The sequence below is a fragment of the Plenodomus lingam genome (genome assembly GCF_022343315.1).
Source record: "Plenodomus lingam strain CAN1 chromosome Unknown contig_19, whole genome shotgun sequence".
Lineage (NCBI taxonomy): Eukaryota > Fungi > Ascomycota > Dothideomycetes > Pleosporales > Leptosphaeriaceae > Plenodomus > Plenodomus lingam.
The window spans coordinates 2,219,596-2,231,521 of record NW_027093936.1 but is presented as its reverse complement, the minus strand read 5'-3'; the positions used below and the strand labels follow the sequence as shown (position 1 = coordinate 2,231,521).

The 11,926-nt window shown below is 52.4% G+C and overlaps 6 protein-coding genes across 6 annotated transcripts; 3 read left to right on the top strand and 3 right to left on the bottom strand.

Moving 5' to 3' along the window:
- Positions 1 to 547: 547 nt before the first annotated feature.
- Positions 548 to 763, bottom strand: IAQ61_004804 (uncharacterized protein; the record flags this gene model as incomplete). Its single annotated transcript, XM_003839411.2, has 1 exon — positions 548 to 763. The coding sequence occupies one exon, from the start codon at positions 761 to 763 to the stop codon at positions 548 to 550; it is 216 nt and encodes a 71-aa protein (XP_003839459.2).
- A 205-nt stretch (positions 764 to 968) lies between these two features.
- On the bottom strand, positions 969 to 1,178 carry IAQ61_004803 (uncharacterized protein; the record flags this gene model as incomplete). Its single annotated transcript, XM_066096504.1, has 1 exon — positions 969 to 1,178. One exon carries the CDS (start codon positions 1,176 to 1,178, stop codon positions 969 to 971), a length of 210 nt encoding a protein of 69 aa, XP_065953822.1.
- A 2,647-nt stretch (positions 1,179 to 3,825) lies between these two features.
- On the bottom strand, positions 3,826 to 5,858 carry IAQ61_004802 (uncharacterized protein; the record flags this gene model as incomplete). The annotated part of the gene is made up of 2 exons (XM_003839407.2): positions 3,826 to 3,976; positions 4,048 to 5,858. 2 exons carry the CDS (start codon positions 5,856 to 5,858, stop codon positions 3,826 to 3,828), a joined length of 1,962 nt encoding a protein of 653 aa, XP_003839455.2.
- Positions 5,859 to 6,015: 157 nt separating this feature from the next.
- IAQ61_004801 (uncharacterized protein) lies at positions 6,016 to 6,288 on the top strand (the record flags this gene model as incomplete). The annotated part of the gene is made up of 1 exon (XM_066096503.1): positions 6,016 to 6,288. One exon carries the CDS (start codon positions 6,016 to 6,018, stop codon positions 6,286 to 6,288), a length of 273 nt encoding a protein of 90 aa, XP_065953821.1.
- Positions 6,289 to 7,630: 1,342 nt separating this feature from the next.
- Positions 7,631 to 8,141, top strand: IAQ61_004800 (uncharacterized protein; the record flags this gene model as incomplete). The annotated part of the gene is made up of 3 exons (XM_066096502.1): positions 7,631 to 7,695; positions 7,779 to 7,861; positions 7,918 to 8,141. The coding sequence occupies 3 exons, from the start codon at positions 7,631 to 7,633 to the stop codon at positions 8,139 to 8,141; spliced, it is 372 nt and encodes a 123-aa protein (XP_065953820.1).
- A 1,570-nt stretch (positions 8,142 to 9,711) lies between these two features.
- On the top strand, positions 9,712 to 11,041 carry CBR1 (NADH-cytochrome b5 reductase; the record flags this gene model as incomplete). Its single annotated transcript, XM_066096501.1, has 6 exons — positions 9,712 to 9,725; positions 9,783 to 9,853; positions 9,908 to 10,037; positions 10,087 to 10,739; positions 10,888 to 10,895; positions 10,958 to 11,041. The coding sequence occupies 6 exons, from the start codon at positions 9,712 to 9,714 to the stop codon at positions 11,039 to 11,041; spliced, it is 960 nt and encodes a 319-aa protein (XP_065953819.1).
- Between the last annotated feature and the right edge of the window lie 885 nt (positions 11,042 to 11,926).

Here is an 11,926-nt window from a genome sequence, read left to right as displayed (position 1 = left end):
TTCGCCGACGCTAGAGATGGGTACGGGTTGGGACATGTCACGTGACAACCCATACCCAACCTGCACTCAACCCAAGAATTTGGCGCTAGCGATGGTTTAGTACCGAGGTTATTGTACAAAATTATAACGCTACCCCTAACAACCCAAACCCATCGCTGGGTAACCCCGAACCTATTTGCCAACCTAATTTACACCATCGGGAGTTAGGTATGCCCAGACACCAGACCAATCCGAGAAGTAAGCAAGCAGCTCACCACCTCATTTCGCTCCGACGCGGCAAAATCTCAAATCCTATCTCGTCGCAGCCATGATCACTCCCCGATGACATGATCATCCCCCAATAACGTAGCGATATCTCACCGCGAAATGCTGCCCAGTGTCCGTCTAGAAATTTCTTTAAATTTCTTTAAATTTCTTTGACGGTAGAGATCTGTTGCTATCTCTGGGCCTGCTAGACGCTCCTCATTTCGATATCAAGCATTGCTCCGCCTTTCAGCAACTGCTTATTTTTCTTCGATTGGTTCACACAGCCTTGCCGTACCTGGCGCTACCACTTGCCGGTTTTGAAGGGTGGTGGAGCCAAGAATCTGACTGGTGGGCTTTCGATCATGGCATAGGGGTAAGCAGCCTCGGTGTTGTCAGACGGAGGGCGATTCCAATCGGCCTGGATCGGTTCTACCGCTGGTGAGATGGTGATGTGATTTGCCGATGGTTGTCCTGTACAGGACTTATCGTCGTGGTAGGGTTTGTGCTTGCATGACATCGCATTCTCCTTAAGTTATTTCTCCTCCTCTCGTAAACTTCAAGCTAAGACAATCATCATCTTTACAATGTTCAAGCTGCCCCGTCACGGTCTCACGATATCACGCAACCAAGACATCGTTTAGAGCAGACATTAACATTACATATTAACTGCGCAAAGAATGCGATGTATCAATCCACAAACACCATCTCACCCATCACAACGACTAACCACGCGCCGCTCCCGCATCCGCAGCACCCTCTTTCTTGCCAGGCTTCTTAATCTTGCAGGTGAAGCTACTGAGCCTGGTGCCAAAGTTCTTAGTCTTTGGTCCTCCGTTAGAGTTCTTTCCCTCGACAATCACCCTCTTCAAGTTGTACCATCCCGCATTATCCGCATCACTGCTACTCATGCGCTCGGGTAGTTTGAGTATCATGTGATTTGCCACTGCTACATCCTGGCTATTTTCATAGCACAAGACAAGTAACGTGATCCTCAAACTAGCCGAGATAACTAGTAATATCGCAGTTCGCTTCCCTATACAAAGCTTGCGTTAGCCGGATTACGAATGGAAAAACCCACCAATCATCCCGTCCTACAATAGCATGCAGGGGGATTGCCGGCGGGGAGACGACGTGGCGGCGGAATGCCAGGGGATCACTTACTTGTAAGAGGGGCTGGGTTGAGGATTAGGGTGGGTTGGAAAGGAGAGGATGTGTGGTTGTAAGGGACTGTGAAGATGGATGGAGAATGCGAGTATTGGTTGTAATGATTGATTGATTGATTTGAGGTTGAGGATCTCAAGAGGCTTTAATATCTACAACTACCATACTGTAGCACCTTGATCCCGTTTGCAAGTCTATACAGGATCTGGGTATACTGGATTCTGCCACATCCGCTACCGGCATGGGCGCCTTGGATACATCCAATATAACAAGGCAACAAGTGATCTTACCCACCCCTTAGTTACACCAATGCACCCTCTTCTAGTACACATGGAGACTCTCCAACTCACCGTCCTCCCTAACCAGAAGAATATAGCAATGGCCAATGAGGCTACTGGATGCTATAATTATCATGTCAACCAGGAATTTCGGCCTGTTTCTAGAGGAGGGTCCCACACCTATTGTACAATGCGTAGCTGGCGTGGTGAAGAGAACGTGCCGGAATTACCACGATACTTGTAGACTGCAAAGTGGATCTAGGTTACGTAGATACCGACCGTCTTTTTCACCGCCAATGCAAAATCCAACGCCCGAGAATTCCATGTCATGAGTTGTGTTTCGGGCCGTTGCAATCCGTCCTCCGACTCACTTCCGCCGGCGCGTCTTGACAAGCGTCGAGGTAGGCAGGTACGGTACCGTACTGGTACCCCAAGGGGACCAAATACTCCCAAATCCGCAACATCCACCCTAGATGCCAACATACAATACCTACCACAACTTCCCAACCCCCCTCCCCAACCACCCAACCAAACCCGCCCAAACCCTCTCGAACCGGAAATCTTCCTCGGCTCAACCATCAGCACTAACCATCTCCCAGCCCAAGTAGGTAAAATTCCCAACTTTGCCTTTTCTAGCTACGTCAGCAGGGCAGACGCACACGGTCCCGCTCCGCCTCCCCATAGGCGCGATCGCAAATAGGATGCTTACTCCGAGTTGGGCCTCTTGGTCTGGGAGCGAAGGGGAGATGTTGGCGTGATGGGGGAGGATAGGGGGGTGTGCATCCGCAGCCGAGGTGAGCGTGAGAAAGAAATCTCCTTGGTTTGGGGTGGGCTGATGGGGAGGAGAGAGGGTGATGGGGTTGGAGGGTTGGTTACGACTCCCTAAGGGATCTGCTTGATTGAACGGTGAGAGAGAAAAATGGGTATAAAGGGATTGATTGTTTGTGAGTGGTTAATCAGACTACTCATACCGGTAATGTTAGTGGAAGTTAAACTAGCTTATTTTAATACAACAACTTGTATAATCAAACAATACATTTCTATTATCCACTGTATATATCATAAATACCCACCATCCTTCTCTGTACAACTCCCCGCACCATCAGTACCATGCCACCAGCCACTAGCCACCATCTTTCAACCGTCCCCTGTGACTATACAATCGCGTCGAGTGATGTTGTGAAACTATGACACCAGGGATTATCTTGAAGATGCAAAATATATCTCACTCATTTCTACCTCAACACACCAGTCACCAGTCCTTTAATCTTCCTTCTTCCTGAATATACATATACCACCCTTTCCATCACCAACACGCTCCATTCCAATCTCCATTCCAATCTCCATCCCAATCTCCACATCCATGTCCACCTCCACCCCACCCAAACCCCTATAAAAAAACAATCCAAAAAGAAACAAGAATATCTGCCATTTCATATACATATTCCATACTGCCATTTGGCCGTCCTTCCCCCATACCCCATATCCCAGTCCCCCCATCTTCGCCTATGTACAAAGCCAGAAAAAAATCCCTCCGTCCAATCAAACTATACAGCAGCGAGGAAGCTGGCAGGCCCAGATGGAAAAAACAACGACTTGAGCGAGGATCCAGATCGATGTTCCATGCCCTCCCCCCTCGTCGTCCATGGCCCCAGAGTATACATAGATAGATATATATACAAAATCGCCCTATACCGTGCCCGTATCGTTCCGCACCATACGCGCCGAGCCGAGTCGTGTAGACGGCCTCAAGACAAATCACTTATGCGCGCACACACATGTATACGCACACAGAGCCCAGACCCCACACATTCCACTCCATCCTCCCGCCCCAAATACGAGGCCAGAAATGGCCTGCCGAAAGAAAGAAAATCCCGTGTCCACGCCAAATGAACAAGAGGAACAAGTCCCAGAAAAGAACCCCTTCCCCACACAAACACACACACATGGCTTCCAAAGATCGAAATGTTGCGCATGGAGAAGCGCGCCAAGATGCCGAAAAAGAAGACAAAAAGAAATAAGGAAGGTAGGATAACGCCGTGCCGCCATGCAGTGTATCGTTGCTGTTCCGAATCAAATGCTGGGAGAGAAAAGGGGCCCCGTCATGCCTCCAACGGACGTGCCAAAAAAATTGAAGCAATTAGAAATTCTTCAGCGTCTGTCCTTCACATTTCGGGATCTTGAGACCAGGCTTGAGGTTGCGGTCAATGTCCATGAGGCCCCATTTGTCTTCCCAATTCTTGCCTGCTGTATTGTATCTGATCTTCCAAGGCTCGTCAAAAGCAGAGAACCTGTGGCTTGGTCAGCATGGAAACTTGGTGGCAAGGGGAGACGGGACTCGGCTAGACAGGACTCGGCTTACCAAAAGTACTCGGTCTCGTTCTTCATGCTAGGACAGATCCAGTCCTCCATAAATCGGTTCATCTCATCGATTCCGGCGACAGAGCCCCCAGTACACGTCTCGGCACCACCACAGTTGGTTCCCCCTTCAGACGGCCAGCCAACTTCGGCAATGACCTGCTTGATGTTTTGGTTGCTTGCTGTGAGAGCGACATCGTTGTTTTGCCAGAAACTCCAAGTCCAGCCCGCTGCTTGGCTCACATCGACACCCGCGAAAAAGGGATGTACGTTGGACATGACGTAGTCGACCTTGGTGGCCATGTCGGCCGTCCAGTTGTCACCGAGATCGGCCATGGCGACGGGAAGCTTGCATTTGTGGTCTGTAATGTTTTGGCGGAAATCGGTAATGTGGCCGATGAGCTCGGTCGGGGTAAGATCCTTGCGGTAGAGCACCTCATTACCGATGATGATGCCCTTGAAGTAGTCGCAGCCATAGTCATCGAGAATGGTCCAGGTCTGGGAAATTTGTCGCTCTGTGGTGGTGTCGTTGCTGTCGAGCCAAACGCCCAGCCAGATCTTCATCGTGTCCTTGATCTCCAGCCGATCGATGGCGTGAATGACCATCTGCGTCTGGTTGCAGTCGGTTCCGTACAGGCGGACGGCGTTGGTTAGTTGCGACATGACGGCCATGTCTCGCGTAATGTTGTTTTGCGACGGCCCAACCTTGAGGCAATCGGGGTACTGTACGTTGAGTGGTGTGTAGTCCATGCCAGGGAAGACCTTGTGCAGGTCTGGGTTGTTCATCAGCGCCTGGATCTCGGCAGAGTTCTTGCCGAGATCGTCCTTGTTGTCCTTGACAATGTCTCCAGCCGATACACCACTTGAGTTGCGATCGCTGTGACCACCGCCATTGTTCTTGAGCATCGCACCCAGCACACCACCGAGAATGGCGGCCAGCAGAATGACGGTGATGATGGCAATGGCGATCCACATTCGCTTCTTGCGTTTTCTCTTGTCATCTTCTACTTTCCAACTCGACTTCTCCGCCATGAGTTCTTGGCTTCCATTGACCATGGGCACAACGTCGTACTTGGCATTGCCATCTCTCGTTGCCGCGTAGGCAGCCGTGCCAGCAGCCGCTCCCGCTGCGCCTGCGCCCACGACGCCGCTGTTGATCGACGAGCCTGGGGATCCACTGCTGCCGTCTTGCGAAGTTCCTCGCGAAGCCCCTCTCGGGGCAGCAAAGGGTGCAAAGGAGCGGCGTTTGTTCGATGTCGAGTGAAGCGGTTCAGGGCCCATGCCCCAGTCGTCGTCATCGGCTACGTCGTTGGGGTTGATCATGCCCATTTGCGGGGCGAGGTTCTGTGCAGACGACGAGTAGCGCGTGTAGGGCGTGTCGGAGTAGGGTATGCGGTGCGGCGGCGATACTGGCATGCTGTGCATGGAGCTGCTACTCGAGTACAAGCCCGCGGTACCTGCTGCGAGCGGTGCGCCTGATCCGTTAGACTGCTGCGAGTGCAGTGTTCGTGGCAACATGGGCTGGTCGTAGGCATTGTGGTCACTGAAAGGCGTCGAGTTTTGGCTGCGCTCTGGTACGCCTATGGGTCGACGGTCTGGACTGGCGATGCCGTCGGCTGCATGGTCTGAGACAGGTGGGAGACCGGGGGTGGAGTAGTCAGAATAGTTGTTTGGGTCTGGGTGCTGGCGTTGGCTTTGCATGTTCACGGGCAGACGATGCGCTGGAGGCGGTGGTGGGAAGTCGTCGGTGGTAGGGTCCATGTGCGAGCCATTGCCAGTGGGATCCCACTGTGCATGTGGCTGCTGGTAGGCCATTGCGAATTGCGACGAGGGTGTGTGGGTCAATCAGCTGTCGCAGTCGCAGAGCAGGCTGCAGACGGGGAAAGAGCGAAGGGCAGACAAGCGTGTGCAAAAGGCAGCTGGGGTGGTCTGGCGGCGCGCCGGGCTGTTGGGGGGAGTGTTGAGGCCGACAATGGCAATGGTGGGTGTTGCAGCTAAGCGATTGCGGAAAGCGATTGATAGGGCTGTGGTGGGATGCGGCGACGGAGCGAAAGTGGGACGCACGCAGGCCAATGCAACTCGGTTCTCTGCGATGGAAAACAAAAGCGAGAGACGGGCAGGCAGCAGGCGGGACCAGCAAATTCCCAAGGGGATGGAGGAAACGAGGACGGGTGCAGTGCAAGAGGCGTGGAGAGGAGACGGGGTGTGGAGGGAAAGGAAGTCAGCAGGCGTGCAGGCTGGTTGAAGGATGAAGGGCGTGTGAATGGGCCGGGTAGGACGGCTGGTGCGACAGGATAGGCTGGGGGTGGGGGGTTGGATGGATGGATGGATGGCTGACAGGCTGCGACTGCTGCAGGCTGCGTGGGAGAGAGGGAGAGAGGGAGAGAGGGAGAGAGGGAGGGAGGAGGGAGGGAGGGAGGAATTGGAGGACCAGAGTAAAGCAACAGGGTAGTTAGGACAGGACAAACAAGGTACCTGTAGCTAGAGACAGTGGTAACACGAGTGAAGAGGGGGTCCAACGGCTGCAAACTGCAAACTGCAAACTGCAAACTGGAAACTGGACCAGGACTGCTCACTGCAACTCTACTCAGCCAACTAACAGTCGTAGGCCGGCACGAAAAGTCTCTAGGGGCAACGGACTGCTGGGGGCTGGCAGCTATTGATGACGTCCGCCGCCCACTTCTTAGCCTCAACAAGGCAAGGTACGGGTGCAATGCGATGCCTCCTCTCTACCACCTAGCGAACTGACCTACCATACCCTTACCTAGTACCTACCGCCATGTACTGTGCATGTACTGTACACATGTGCATTTCCATGTTGATACAATCCTGTGCACATGGCCCTAGGTACAATAGCCCATATTCGGATGATGACCATCGTCCAACCCTATTGCACCTCAACGGCCGGCCTCTCTTGCAGGTTTTTTTTTGCGACACAGCACGGGCATGGGCCACCCACGGCCACCCACACCACAGTCAGCCTGAGCGGGGGCAACAAGCATAGGAAAGCTTCCCACGTCTTTGATCTTACCAGCCTTGCGTCTTTGCCCCTTTATTGGGAACTGTTGCTCTCGCTCTCCTCTCTGTGATTCTGCGCGTCAGAAAGGCTGGGATGTACATGATGCGAGATGGTTGTTGTTGTTGTTGTTGTTGTTGTTGTTGTGGTGGTGGTGGTGTTGGTGGTTGCTGCAACCAACCCAAAACAGTAGTAGTCAGCGTCGTAGGCCTGCCGCTGCGCCTGCCCTTGGATCGAAAACAGCAGCGACAATACAATACAATACAATACGACGCAGTTCGGCGCCTTCCTCCTTCTCTGGCAGACTGGCCCCACGGCAAAACCTGGTCTTTCCCCTCGACTGCCAAACATGCGAATGCAGCCAAGGCCTAGGATACAGTACCCGTCGACTGTAAGAGTACTATAGAGTACGGTACCTTATCCGTCCCAGCAGCCTGCCGTACCTAGTACCTAGTCGTCTAGTCTACTCTATTGCCTTTGCCCTCCCTTCCCATTCTGTGACCCTTCATCCTCCCACACGCATTCTTTTTTTCCACTCCCGTCCTCTTCCTCATACCATTCTCAAGCTCTCATGTCCAGGCCCACCCGGAAGGCTTTGTTTGACTGTCCACACTGTCCGTCTGTCAGCCTGTCGCTGTCAGTCCAACAAGTGTAGCTCGTCCCACGCTTTCCTGCTTTCCTTCGGCCCTTTTGCTGCCCGCTCGTGTTTCTATTCCTAGCCTGTCCAAGGCCTACGCAAACAGCGCCGCCCTAGTGGCTGGTCCCACTGCACGTGATCACCCACCTCGCCCCTACTTTGTTAGTACGTGCATTGTACGAGTGGCGATAAACAACACAGCCTCTGACGGTCTGACATAGGTACTGTACGTTCGGTAGCTGTTGTACGGTACATAGCAGCATACTCTGCCTTTTGCATCAGTCGGCTCCTGTGTCAATGGCATTGTCTTTCCCCCATGCCCCACATTGGCCTCGGCTCGCTCTTGCCCTTGTTTCGATCTCGCCGCAGTGGTGAAACACGACACCACCGATCTCACGGTCCAACTGCAGCCGTTGAGACACGCAGTGCCCGCGCAACACGATAGATCTGCCCTGCCTGTGTTTACACGCTTCCAATCAAGCAGGCCTAGTTTCTCATACCTTGCGATAAAGAGGAGCCCTGCCCTGTTCGTCCAACCCTCGAAACCCCACATTACTCTTTTGGTCTTCTTGTTCATCCAAAGCTTGGTGATGGGCAAGGTAGGGTGCCGGTAGGTGTGTACTTACAGTACGTACTCGACATCCCTGGCCTACCGTCTCGGCGCTTACTCAACCTACTGGGGTCAACACGATCCTCTTCATATCACCCTGACACTCTCCTTGAAACACCCTCGGCCAAAGGACTAGACGTTTGTGGTACATAGGTACACTACTTAGCCGACCGATGACAGGTTGCGATAATTACATGCCCTACATTGTGGACAAGTTTGGCTGCAGAGTCCAGACTTGGAGTCCATGTCGCAAGATGACCGACCGCACTGTTGTGAAGCACTGGCAGTCAGTCGGTCAAATGTCGTGTGGTAAGCCGTGTATATTGCAGTGCCAGTCAACGTTCATGTTACACTGTGAGCCATTGGCCTTGAATCGGTCTAATATCGTATTGTATGTGATTGTCATTACACTGCCAGCTCATGTTACCTGCATGGTCGCTTCGAGCCAGCCAAGTCGGGCAACTTTGCACGAGACATGCAACAAGACGACATGTCACATGACCATCGGCAGAGTCCAACAAGACACGCAAAAAGTATCGATAAGAAGGCATTGGTTCAACAGGGAATTTCAAATGTACCAACTCAGTCTACCACTCCAATGGCATTGTAACTAATCACCAAGAGGAGCATAGAAATGACGGCAAAATGCTTCATCTTCCGCAAGTACAATGTTGGCTAGACATGGAGACATCGTCTGGACAATATTTAGTTGCGGGTCGCTATTCATCACGGGGCCTATTCAATCTGTAGCACGCCTCGTGGCGTACCCATACAGACAGGAAGCAACGTGATCTATGCGGTGTGAGGTGTGAGGTGGAGGATGGGAAGTCTAGGCAAAAATCAAGAGAGATGCAGCGCGAAACAGCCCCGCAAAGAACCCCAAGACGCGCTTTTCAGAGCCGCGCTCCCGGTCCGTGCACACCCGACATGGCATCTACTTTTACATGCATCCTTCTCCAACACCACCTGTTGCTCAAAGATTCATATGGTAATCATAACTCCCTAGAGAATATGCCATATGTAGAAGTAACGACAAAACATCAATATGCAAAATCACCTCTACTACATTCTCTTGACCTCGTCTTGAATTGCCATTGCTAGCCTCGGCTCCGCACACACCTTGCACGTGGATTGCGGCGAAGTCCCCGGGGACCCCCTCGACCCTGCCAAGCCTCGCATCACCGGCCAATCGTCCAACACTTTCCACTTTCCACGCATCGCTGCCGACCGCCTGTAGCTCTTGAGTCCCGAGAAATCCGCGAAGAGAGAGCCCATAGAGTTCTGATACCCCTCACGATTTGACGCTCTTTCGTTCCATTGTGCTCTTGTGCTCTTGAGACTGCCATTGACGGGCTTCCTGACATACTCGAGGCTTTTTGATCGCGGGAAAGAGACGGCGGACAATATGGCTTCAGCATCGTAGGTTCACACCCTACGGTACAACAGCATGTAAGAATTCACACTAATTGGGCGCAGGGGTCTGCTGCCTCTGGCTCTTGCTATTGCGGCAATTGTGGGCGGATACATCTTCTTTGGCGGCGGCAATGGTAAGTCTTCATTGCTCTGCCCACGTGGATCTACTCCTAACATCTTAGGAACAGCAAAGTCAAAGGCCGCCGTACCACAGAAGTCTGCCTCGAAGTCGGGCGACGCTAATATCGTCCTTTCCAAGACTGAGTTCCGGGAATTCCCTCTCAAGGAGAAGATCGTCCTCACACACAACACCGCCGTGTAGGTCTTCTTCGACGCTCCTGCATGCCTTTCCACTGACATCAGCCAGCTACCGCTTCGGACTCCCCCGTCCCACCGACGTCCTCGGCCTCCCCATCGGCCAACACATTTCCCTCGAAGCCCACATCGAGGGCAACGAGAAGCCGACCGTCCGATCATACACACCCACCACCTCTGACAACGACAAGGGCCATTTCGACCTCCTCATCAAGTCCTACCCAACCGGTAACATTTCCAAGTATGTCGCGAACCTCAAGATTGGCGACAAGATGCGAGTCCGGGGACCCAAGGGCGCCATGGTCTACACCCCCAACATGGTCCGCCGCTTTGGCATGATTGCAGGCGGCACCGGCATCACCCCCATGCTCCAAGTGATCAAGGCCATTCTGCGCGGCCGCGCCTCTGGCGACCGCACAGAAGTCGACCTCCTCTTTGCCAACGTCAACGCCGAGGACATTCTGCTAAAGGACGAACTCGACGCCCTCGCCGCCCAGGACGACAAGTTTAGAGTGCACTACGTGCTCAACAACCCGCCCCCAGGTTGGACGGGCGCAACCGGCTTCGTCACCCAGGACTTGATCGAGGAGAAGCTTCCGGCCCCGGCCCCAGACGTCAAGATTCTCATCTGTGGACCTCCGCCCATGGTCAAGGCGATGAAGGGCGCTACCGAGGCTTTGGGCTTCGACAAGGCAGGCCCCGTCAGTAAACTGCAGGACCAGGTATTTTGCTTTTAGGTGGGATTTGCTGCTTGTTGGTGTGTGTGTTGGAGACTTAGACTTGGGAGGCGGTTGGAAGGCGGTTAGAAGTTCGTGGAGAGTGAAATCGGGGGGTGGAGAGGTGAATGTAACAGTCATAAAGGTAGCTATGCCCTTTGAAGAGAAATAATATGCATGCACTTACGAATTTTGGTGGGTTTTTAGTATCATTGTGCACAGAACTTCATCACATGCAAAGTACCTCACTCCCTTTCGTCGGCTATACTAAGTCCATCCACCCTCTCTTGACCTCTTCTGAATTTTCTTGCTCGAAAACACTATTCATTCCCAATGTGGGATAATTGCAGTGATGAAATATCCTGTCATGGGATGTAATGGGTTCTGCTGAGCTGAGCCGAGCTGAGCGGGACTGAGCGGGACTGAGAAAATGAATAGAGACGGCGGGGGTGTAAATCGGTGAATCATATAATATACCATCCATTAGCTACGACGAAATTCGATCAGAGTTTATGTAATCGGTACTCAACGAGCGTAACCAACCAACTACATAGAACGACACCGGACGTTGCTGCACAGGCGGACTTTGACATGCGGTCTGGCTTAGACGGGGATGTGGAGATGTAAATGTAGATATAGCCACAGATGTATACATAGTCCATGAAAAAAAGAAGAAAGAAGAAAGAAGAGAGAAATTCGTTCCAATGCCCATGGTATACGTTGTTCATCATAATCTACCCATCCTATCCTGTCTATCCCATCTCTCCCATCGCTCCCAGGATAAAAAGAAAATTCCCCGAGAAATACAAAGAATATCCCGTCTCATGCCCGCTATGCATGTGCGCCGATTTAATGCCTGAGAGAAAAAGGATACAAAAGAAAAAAGAAAAAAAAAAGATCCTGTTTGCTCCTGGTATGCCGGGAATAGATACGCCATTGTGTGGGGGCAAAGTGGGTTTGGTGGGTTGGGGAAGCTGATGATGCTGGTGTGTAGTGTGGTAATGTGTGTACGGTACGTAGTTGGCCGTGTTGAAGTCTAGCCGTGTAGTTGGAGTCTGATGCCATGTGTACGGGACTCGAGTACGTGTAGTGGGAAGTGTTGAAGTGTAGTCGTGTGTCCAATTCCTTCCAACGTGTTCCAAGTGAGAGACAGATCTCCCTGTCCCTGCCGCTCTC